Source organism: Triticum urartu, chromosome 6A (genome assembly GCF_056163025.1).
Source record: "Triticum urartu cultivar PI428250 chromosome 6A, HENAU_Tu73, whole genome shotgun sequence".
Taxonomy (NCBI): domain Eukaryota; kingdom Viridiplantae; phylum Streptophyta; class Magnoliopsida; order Poales; family Poaceae; genus Triticum; species Triticum urartu.
The window spans coordinates 291650587-291661731 of NC_141878.1; the positions used below are offsets into that span (position 1 = coordinate 291650587).

An 11145-nucleotide genomic window follows, 5' to 3' on the forward strand; every position below is an offset into this window, starting at 1 on the left:
CCCGACACATTGGTCTACTATGTCTCGGGCGGCCTCATTGGCACGGGGCCAATGGCTGCCCGGAATGCCTTGGCAACCAACGTCTGAGAGGACGCGTGTGCCAACAAGTTCCTGATTGAATCTCTTGCAAGATCTGCTGTCCTTCCTCTGGTGAAATGCAGCACTGAGTGACTCCAGAGGTGCTCTTCTTGTAAACTTGATCACCCATGACGACGAAGGCTTTCGATCGGCGGACGATCTGACGAGCCTCAACCTCATCCTCTGGGAGTTATTGCCTGAGCAAGTATGCGATGTATGGTTCAGTCCACTCCGGAGTGATCGCAAGAATCTCCCGGACTAGGTCAATCACTGTAGGAATGCCAATCCTAGTCGAATTTGATGGTCCGACTAGCTGCATGGGCTCCTCCATGAAGGGGTCATCTTTGGCCGTGGGCGAGTGCAAGTGCTCTAGGAACACATTCTTTGGGGCTGCCTTTCGAGTGGAACCAATTTTGGCTAGGTCATCAGCTGCCCGGTTCTTGAGTCTTGGAGTGCGATGGAGCTCCAGTCCTTCAAAGTTCTTTTCTAGTTTCTTGGCGGTGTTGTAGTAGCCTGTCATCGCTGGACTCTGGATTCCCACTCTTTCATGACTTGGTTGACCACCAGATCCGAGTCACCATAGACCATCAGTCGGCGGATCCCGAGATAGATCGCGATGCACAACCCATATTGAAGAGCCTCATACTCTGCCTCATTGTTGGAAGAAACAAAGTGGATCTGAAGCACATAGCTGAGTCGATCAGATTTAGGGGACACCAGGACCACTCCAGCTCCTGAGTCATGGAGCATCTTGGAGCCGTGAAAGAACATCGTCTAGTGCTCCATCAGACTTGGGGCAGGCTACTCCTGCTCATCCACTCAGCCAAAAAATCCACTAGGGCTTGCAACTTGATGGCTTTCTTGGCTTCAAACTTAATGTCCAAGGGGAGGAGCTCGATGGTCCGCTTTGCCACTCAGCCCATGACATCTCTGTTGTTCATGATCTCGGATCGAGGGGTGTCGCTTATCACCGTAATCGGGTGTTCTTGAAAGTAATGAGCCACCTTCTTTGCAGTCAAATAGATCCCATACACCAGCTTCTGGTAATGTGGATACCTTTGCTTGGAGGGAGTCAAGACTTTCGAGATGTAGTAGACCGGTTGTTGGAGTTTGAAGGCTTTGCCTTGTTCTTCACGCTCCGTAATGAGCATAGCGCCAACAACTTGGCTCGTGGCCGCGACGTATAACAGCAAAGGCTGTTTGCTGCCCGGAGTAGATAGCATCGACTGGGTGGAGGGCAGGGCTTTGAGTTCCTGGAATGTGGCCTGCGCTTCAGGAGTCCACTCGAACTTGTCAGATTTCTTCATTGGTCAGTAAAGCGGCAGGGTCTTAGGACCGAGAGTATATCGACTAGAGGGGGGGGGGTGAATGGGAGATTCAAAATTTCTTTCAAAAAAATTGAAATCCCAATCACAATAGTAGAATAATGAACATAATGAAATGAACTGAGTCAATCTTCTTCGTCAGAAGCATATTCTTCGATGAATGAAGTAATGACAGTGCGAGCTTGGGAAATCACATGTTTAACTATGACGAGAGTAATGCAACATGCAAACAGATGCAGTAGTATGAGACAAAACATGATACAGGTGACGAGAGATATGCAAGATGGTTAATCGAAATGAAATGAAGATGACTACACAGAGATGAACATGCGATAGTATGAGATACAAAGAATAACTCACATAAATGATAGTAAAGATAGAAGAGAGTTACGACAGACGAGATAATGGTCGGATAAACTATCGGCATAGAGCACAAACGTAAATTGATGAGGGAAATGCAGTAGAGGAGATGAACCAGTGGTGCTCGATGGCGATAGAGAGATTTGGTAGACCAGTTCACCCTTCTGCCGAAGGGCTACGTCTGGTTGGAGGAGCTGTGACTTAACATCGAAGATAAACTCTCTTTACCCTATTCTCCTTCAATGCAGAGCTGATCAGACTCTGGTTGATTTCACTCGTGGTAGATCCTTGTCGGTGATCTCCAAACCTTCGGTCGACCTTCGTGAACCACAATTACTCTTATTGGTTGCTGAAGATCTAGCTCAGTGAAGCCAACAACTCTTCAACACCCGAGCTGAAACCTATCTGTGTAGAGAGTGTGCAGCTCTCAAGAGTAATAGGTACAAGAACTCTCACTCAGAACTACTGGGATGCTAAACCTCTCTCTAAGTTTGCAGCTCTTGATTTTTCTCTCGGTGGATCTTAAACTCAAATCACTCAGAGAGGGGTTTCTCAAATCAATCTTCTCAGAAATCTCAAGCGGAGCAGCCAAGGGACAATGTTGGAGCGGGGTGGCTATTTATAGCCGCAGCCTCGCCTAATGGGAAATGACCAAATTAGACATCCGAATTAGCTAATGGCCGAACGACACTATTCCAATGGTAACATTACATGCGAGGCATGTAATGCTAACTCCTCGGTCCAAGAGAAATCTCTCGCAACGAAGAAGATCACAGTCTCTTGCTGACAAGTATTTGCTCGGAACACAAAGAGATTTCTCTCACAACTTTCATAGGTTTTGGCTAAGCATAGGATCTAAGCTTCGAGAACCTATACCCCTCTTAATAGTACGGAGGTCCTATGACTCAAATAAATGACAGAAGAACAACGAAATGAATACTACTTCTTCACTTTGTCTTCGACTTCCATAGCTGCAGTCAATTTCTTCGGATGACTATACCGAGTCAAAAAGCTTTGCTTTAGCAGTAAATGTTCGAGCGGTCGATTTCTTCGCATCAATACTCTCGACTATATGACTTCGACAAATATAGCTCGTTCTTCTCTGCAACGCAGATATACTTCGGTGAAGTTCCTCGAACTTAGCACCTGAGACATCATTCTCTTCAGTTGTGTATGGACTTTTTCTCTCTGTATGCACTAGCAAACAAATCAGTCCTTGGCTCTTCCAATTTCTTCTCTTCTTGTTCTCGCTATGAAGCTGAAGAACCAGGAGCAGGATCAACCTCCATATGGGTAGGGGCACCGGATGAGGATACCGGGGTGGTATTTCCTTGGGGAGCAACTTGCTCCCCCTCAACCTTGTCATCCTCCTTGGTGGATCCGGAGGGCTTAGCTTGAATTTTCTTCAAAGGCGATGAAACTGCCTTTTCCATCTCAATCTCTTCGCCAACTTTTTCTTCTGGGGCTTGTTGCTCGGGCATGGCATTCTCTTCGCCAGGATTGATCAGGAACATATCCACCACATCAGGTTCTTGAGCAGCTCTAGTAGAAGTGATGACTACCGCAGGCCCATGCTGGCATGGTTTCCATGTCATGATGAGGGGATGGTGGTATATGTTTTAGAGGAGCACTAGTATCAACAGGAGCATCAGTTGCTACAGGTTGGATGCGGCGATCTGAGATTGCCTTCGGTCTGTTGACTCTTGCCTTAGCTTTCTGAGGCCTCTCTTCTTTTTCTCTTCATCGAGTAAGATCTGCTTGACAGTCAAGCTCATCATTTCTCCAATCACAAAGCTGAGGGACATCCATCTTCATCTTTGAGTGCCACTCAATTTTGTTGTTCCTCATAACGGTGAGGGCTTTGGTAATATCAAGAATCCCCTTGTTCACATCTTTCCTTTCAGAATCAGTGCGGGCATCCTTCCTCATTTGCTCAAGTTGCTTCTTGTCCACGACAACTTGGTTTAGTTCCTTGGTAATCTCTCCTAGCTCAACAAAGTGTTTTTCTACAATCTTGGTAACATCTTCAGCCAGACCTAAGCTGCTCAGGTCAGCTGGTTTTGCATCATAGGTAGCTCATTCAATGATATCCATAATGAGATCAAAGTCATACTTCAGTTCCTCTACGGAAGCAGGAACATTTGTCTTCGCCTTCTTGGCAGCAACAACAACTTTTTCATCGGGAACAACTTTCTCTTCCCCATATGGGCAGCAGAACCCGAAGATTTATCTGATGGCACGATGACAAGCCTTGGTGACGATCTCAATGCAGGTGAAACTTTTGCTGGAGAGGGTGTTTGGTACGGCTTGTCAAGCAGAGCTCTTTGATCATACATGGGAATTTCATCACCCATTTCTTCATCAGAGGACTCAGATGAGGCAGATGCGGCCTTCTTTGACTTTCTGGCAACAGACTTCTTCCTCAAAGCTTGAGGGGAAATATACTTCCTCTTCTTACTTTCTTTTCAGGCAGAAGCCCTTTCCTTCTTCTCTTGCACATCTTGCTGTGTCAGCTTGACATTATTTTCTTCCACTTGATTCTTTTTTGCGGACCTGGCTTCACGGTTGGCCTTGGCCTTTTCCCTCTTTGAAACCTCCTCGAGGAAATCAACAATTGTTTTCAATGAATCAACATGGGCATTTGGAGGAGGAGCTGACCTTACTTTTTCATCATCCTGACCCAGGCAGCCCTCGGTGATGCAGTCATTCCATGGTGGAGTGAATGCGAACAAGATCTGATATTTCGTTCGGACATTTTCATAGTTGAACCACTTCTTTGCCCAATGATGGCAAATCTTCTGCAGCCTGTTATTTCTTTTGGTGACAGTTTCAACTCCAGGTGCAGTTTTGTAAGTTTCTGGATCAGACATTTTAGTCGCGGTGTTCCTCTCTCTACCGCGACCACCCTTCTTGGGATTTCCATCGGAGAACAGGGTCTTGGAATCAGTGACTTGCTCATCCTCACGCTGACTGTGAGATGATGGAACATCATCTTCTTCTCCATTAGTTTCTGATTATATTTCTTCTTCGTCACCTTCGGCGGCTTTGCAGCTTTTCTTTGAGCCAACTTTGTTCTTCCAGCCACACGCGAGCACTGTGGAATTTCTTCCTCAGACCCAGAATGCTCTTCTGAACTGTTTTCCATTACCACTCCTGAGATAAAAACAAAAATACAGAGGAAAATAGGAAGGGGTCACAAACATGCATAGAAGCAACTTTGACTGAAAACAGATATTTTTTGGAAGCAACAAAGGAATTCATGGCATATGTTTTGGAAGATATCATCGAGAGAATTGCGATATGCCATAGGACTTGATAACAAATCCTCAAATCTTTCAATGTATGGCACATGAAACCTAGATCCAAATTGACTGGTACGAGGAGTAACTATAAACCGTACAAGTCACAACTTAGTGAAACCTAAAGATCTACCGCAAGGAAATAAAACAAAAGAAATGGCGTCAGGACGAATAGCCCTAGAACATAAGAAGGGATATGGCTAGCTCTGGATCTATGTGCCCTAACTTGGCAGCAAATATCATCTACGATAGTGTAGGAGAGAAGATGTACCGCACTGGCGCGACCAACGACGGTGGGGCTTCATCTGAGTTGCACGACGAGGCACGACGTCGATGCTGCTTCGAGCTCGGGATCGGGTGCAGAGCGAGAGGAGAGGTCGAACAGAGAAAGAACAAGGAGGAAGACGCCTGGAGGATGGGTTTTATAGCCCGAGGGCGAAACCGCTCCCTCCAAAATCCATGGCCAAAAAGCACAGGATGTTCCACATTCATCGGACGCGATCACGATCGTGAGATTGTGTGCACGTGTCAGCCATTTGCTGCAAAAATCTCGGCAATTGAACATAATGCCAAAGGGTTTGAGGACACACAAGCGCTAAAACAAATGATATTTCAAAGTTGATTTCATTTGCGACCAAGGACGTCGGATTGAGATATTCTTCAGACCAGGTTGCATGTTTCTGACCAAGCTGAATAGAAGAAAAACACAAAACGACACAAAACATTCAACCAAATGAGAGAAAACTCAAAACCACAAAAAACAATGATTTCAAAAGGAAAACACAAAGAACTAGGACCAATGATTGGATTTGAGGGCAAAAGATGGTCCATGAAGATCCTTGAGAAAACACCTGCAAGAAGGGGGTTAGTTATTTTTTACAACGCACACTTGTGTGGGGGCAGTGAGGATCTCATTTTCTTCGTCTGAGCTGGATCATTCTTTCGGCAAGACTTGAAAGATACCTGTGCACTTTGAGAGTGATCATATGAATATGCACTGAAGTTATTTCTGGAGACATGAGTGTAATGATTCAAGGAGTTACGCATGTACTCCTTTTGTCGAAGAATAGGTTGATGCTTATACTACAAATAATAATCACTGTCTCGAGGAAAATTAGTCTGCATGTTCAAGTTAGCAGTGACAGATAGATCTTCAATAATGCACTTCTTCACCCATATTTGCTTCTTGGGCGTGCAAGACCTGCAGTTAGTCCCAATATATCGAGCGAAAACCTTACCATTCTATTGTTTGAACAATTTATAATTCAAGTCATCAGACTCATCAGAAATGGCAGGAATGGAAGAATCATATCCTGATAGAGTTGCAGGTTCGAGTGTTTTGCATTTAGCAAGAACCCAACTCGTACGAGGATATTGCTCGGGAGTCCAGTAAGTTCCATGAACATTGAGTTTCCTTTTGAAACCCAATCCTTCCTTTCGAGGATTTTTGTGCAGTATTGACTTCTTGAGCACGTCACATAAGGTTTGATGCCCTTTTAGGCTTCATAGCATTCCTGTCTCAATTAAGTCCTTTAGCCTGCAATTTTCATCAGCAATAGCGGCATCTTCCATGGAAGAGGGGTTATAGATATCATTCGTACCTGCTGCAATATTTTCAATGCTAGCATTTGAAGTTTCTACATGTGAATCAACATTGCTATGTTCTAGGCATTTTAAGCATGGAGGAACAAAATCATCAGGAAGACGAGTAGATTGCTCAGGGAAGAGAGAAGCTTTCTCTAACACCAGCTCATTATGAGACTCTTTCAGTGACACGAGTTCTTGATTCTTGTTAAGGAGTTCATCTGATAAACTCTCGTAGTTGACTGTGAGGGAATCATATCGAGTGGTAAGATCATCAATAGTTGAGGAAAAAGCATCTTGCTCTTTGATCAACTTTTGATTCTTCTCCATCTCTTCGACTCTGTCCATACTTGTTTCTGTCAACAATCTCCAAGACACAAGGTAGGCAAATATTGCACCAACACAGGGTTTTTTCATCGAGTCATGAGATGAACCTACTCAAGGCTGCTAGATAGCCCGTGAGTCTCTGCATGTCATGCAGATGTTTCAGTTGTCTCATTCAGATGATAGCGCCAATCTTCTCATGGTTGGCATTGATCCCACGTTCGGAAACATGGAAACCGAGTAACTTGCTAGTAGGAACCTCAAAAGCGCACTTAGCCTGGTTGAGCTTTATTCCAAGGCGATGCAGGTTCGTGAAGGTCTCGATGAGGTCAGTCAGGAGGTCGGAACCTTTCCTGGACTTGACCACCAAAGCCCGCCGCCTAGGGGTCGGTATGTGGGCCAGGTGATCCGACTGATCGAAGGTGACAGATGTCTTAGCCCAGTCGAGATATTTTGTGACAGTCAGAACTGCCATGTTGACCTCTTGGTTTATAACCTTGAGGCTTCTCTTGCTTTTGATGTCAGCAAAGATTATCAAGACTTTCTTGACGTTTGGGTAGCTGGGGGCACCTGTGCCTCCATCGTCATCTTCCTTGTCCCTCGAGGGATCTTGCCGCATCTCTTGCTTGAGGAGCCGACACTCCCGAGTGGTATGCTTGTGCAATGTCAAGTTGTCGTCTTCGTCTTTCTTTGTATGGATCTGGCAAAGCTGATCAAGGATGTCACTCTTCGGAGTGACTTGCTTCTTGCCTTTCCATTCCTTCTTTTGCTTCGGTGGGCCTTTGCCTTTTCTTTAGCTAGCCAGAGCCGCAACTTCAGCATTTCCGTCCGCCTCGGCCTTTCACTTGTGTTTCTTGCCCTTGTTGTTATCCGACTGTGGGGACCCGACTCATAAGTCGTGATCACCGAATGCACGTGTACAGTGATCCCAGAGATCAATGCTCACTGAACACATAGAAGCTGAATAACAAGAGTCTTACATCCATACATACCGTATTACACAAGTAGGACCATTATGGTCAAGTCTTGAGTATAACATCGCAGCGGAAATCTTCATCGATAACTTGGACCCATGCCATCTGCCTTAACCCTACAGGCGTTCTGACTGGGAAGCGTCCTAGATCGCATGTTCGTCACCGAGGTACTCTTCTTCATATTATGTTCTTTCATGCCTGGCCAATAAAATAACCAGTGGCAAGCCAATGAGTACTTTGAATGTACTCGCAAGCAACCCAAGGGTGATAACAGAATAATTATGCAAGGCACTACTGCTAATTTGGCATTTTTGCGGAAAGCTAGTTTTTCTCATGCAAGTATGATCAACATTCATCAAGGATATGAATGCGTCTGCAACAAGTATCAGGAGGTTACAGACATCAACATCGGGATAGAGTTGTGAACAACTCATACTCAAGCTCATCATGACTTCCTCACGAATCACGTCAACAGATTTACCAAACCGTGTTGTTTGTCAGAAACATATGGACGTAGTCTAAGCAGCACCACCCAACTGTCCTTGACCATGGACACGGCTATTCGAATAGTTTTACACTCTGCAGAGGTTGCACACTTTACCCACAAGATCCGGGGAACTTCCGTGTCATCCACGACCCGCGATACCTCAAGTACCCAGGGTAAGCACCCGATCACTATCTTTCCCTAGACGACACTAGCAAGGAGTCCACTCGTTGTTCCGTATCCTCACGATGTACATCATACGAGACTCACTCGAGATCGTAACATCCGAGAGGGGACACAACGGTGTATCCGGTGCCCTGTGAAAACAGTCATGGCCGCCCTACCTGGCACGACCCCGTCCCGAGAGAGAGCACCAACTCTCCCCCGTCACTAGTAATGCGGGCTCCAAGCTAGTATCGGCCTAGGTAATCAATAATGCCCTTTCCCATACAAGGGTAGAGTGGTTGCGCATGTAAGGTTGGGACAGTCGACAAATCTTAAATCTAATCCGTCTCTGTAAACAACACTTTTATCGAGCCTCGGTACACTACCTCTCCACCAAGTAGTGACCTAGTTCATCATCATCTCCCAGGGGCATTAGTGGCACCCACTGGGCCTTTTGCAAGTATGTCAAACCACACTTGTTGCTTTCCATGCATAACCCTGATCTACTTTGCGTAGCAACTACTTAGCATCCTATCTACTTCCACCAGCATAACCCTCATAGAAAGGTAGGGTCATGCATCATGCAAGTGTCAACGAGAAAGGCAACGGAGGCACCACCTCAAGTGGCCACCGTTTTATCATGACTTCGATGCAAGCAATAAAAGTGCTATATGACATGCATAAAAAGGGTTTCATAGACATGGTCAAAGGGCTGCTTGCCTTGGTCTTCAAAGTCTTCAAGGTCTTCAAATATCTCTGGTCCATCTCCGAGCATTTCGTCTACTTCATCAACTATCGTCAAAAACAACCATAATAAGCAACGCAACAAGGCAAGAATAAATGTGCTCTAAAAATATGAAGTTGACTTTTATTGGATACCTCTGGTCATATGAGGAATGACCAAAGTGATTTCATTGGAAGTGGATCAATGGATATTTCTAAACATTTTGATATGATGGAATCAAGGGGTTTATGGAATTGCAAGAAGTGTACAGAAACATATTTTTGAAAAATGAGCAAAGGCACCCATTTAACAAAGGATGATTTTAGAAGCATCTAGGAATTGGTCTCACTGGATTTGGAGTTGAAATGATTTTCCTATGAATTTGCAAAGTTGGCTATATATGAAGAAATAGACCATTATTTGAGGTGATACAGAAAGTAAAAATGTTCAAAAACTAAGTTTTGAACTTATAGACACCTAGGATTTTGAATCATGGAATTTGGATAAAAAATGGGCTCTCTGTGATTTTCTGAAGTTTATCACAGAAATGAAAAAATAGGATTTGCTAATTATTTGTGAAGAAAGTTTTTCTGGAAAAATGTTCAAGTTGCACCATAAATAGGTGGGATTATTACAAGAATTTAGGAGTTGGAATTATTGCATTTGGATAAATAATTAATTTCTGTGGAATTTTTGGAAAAGCCAAAGAAAAAGAAAAAGAAAAAGAAAAAGAAAAAGGGCACTGTGCCTGCCAGGCCAGAACAGCTGCGGGGCAGCATGCCCAGCCAGCGGGCCGGCCCAGCCGAGCCAGCGCACAGCGCGCGCACCCGCCCGTTTCAAACCTGATGGCCAGGGCCCGCAGGACAGAGAGAGAGAGAGGGGCACGGGAACGAGGGGGAGGATGACAGGCGGGGCCCGCTTGTCATCACTAACCCATGGACAGGGGGGTCGCAGTGCTCACCGGCGACGATGCAGGCCATGGCGAGCTCCGGCGAGTGCGGGGATGGCTTCACGGGACTGCCGCACGTCGGTGGGTGGTGGACTTGGCCGGCAGGGGTGCCTGGTTCGCCGACGACGAGGAGCTGCGGCGGAGGAGCTTCGGGAGGTGGTGAATCCGGCCGTTTCCGGCAGCTACAGAGAGGGGAAAGAAGGGGGAAAGGATCAGAGGGCTGCAGGGGTTCCAGATCGAGGCAGAGGAGGAACGGGGGAGGCCTATACCTCGCGAACTCCGGCGAGCCAAAGCGGCGGAGCTCGAGCTCGATCTTGGGCTCGGGTGGTCCTGGAGGAGAGTGGAGGGCACAGGGGGTCGATTTGGAGGGGTTAGGAGCGAGTGGTGGTGAGGGAGAGGCTCGGGGAGGCCCTTAAATAGGCGAACGGTGAGGTGCCGTGGACCCGTGCGCCGGCGGGCTTCTGCGCGTCGCCACATGGCTCGGGAGGAGCTGGCGCCATGTCTGGGGTGCTTGTGAGGCTGGTCCAGTGCTAGGGGAAGGAAGAGGGGGAGCGGGGAGGGGTCAGAGACGTCGCGCGTGTGAGCTCGCTCACTGGAGCTCTCGGGCGGCCGGTGCGCGTGCGAGCAGGGGCAGGAGAGAGAGAGGGAGGAGGGGGCCGACCAGCTGCCGTGTCCCGGACGCCGAGGCGTCTCGTCGGGCGCGCTAGGGAGGCCCGAGGTGGCGGAGGTGCTTGGCAGGGGGCGGCTACAGTGCGGGAGCGCACTGTAGCACGCTCCAGAGCGCCCATATGGCTGTCTAGGCCATTTTCTATGCTTGTGGGCGCGCCCTTGCATGTCCAGTAGTGTTTCGGGGGTGCTAGGGAAGGGATCTTGGCCTTG

At 46.9% G+C, this 11145-nt stretch overlaps 1 protein-coding gene and 1 pseudogene across 1 annotated transcript; both read right to left on the minus strand.

Moving 5' to 3' along the window:
* Nucleotides 1-268: 268 nt before the first annotated feature.
* On the minus strand, nucleotides 269-598 carry LOC147965039 (uncharacterized). Its single transcript, XM_087530258.1, has one exon. The coding sequence runs from the start codon at nucleotides 596-598 to the stop codon at nucleotides 269-271; it is 330 nt and encodes a 109-aa protein (XP_087386384.1).
* A 2905-nt stretch (nucleotides 599-3503) lies between these two features.
* On the minus strand, nucleotides 3504-4633 carry LOC147965040 (uncharacterized; annotated as a pseudogene).
* Nucleotides 4634-11145: the final 6512 nt, after the last annotated feature.

Excerpts from the sequence above, each read along its gene's own strand:
- LOC147965039 (XM_087530258.1), bottom strand. The coding sequence starts at position 598 with ATGACAGGCTACTACAACACCGCCAAGAAACTAGAAAAGAACTTTGAA.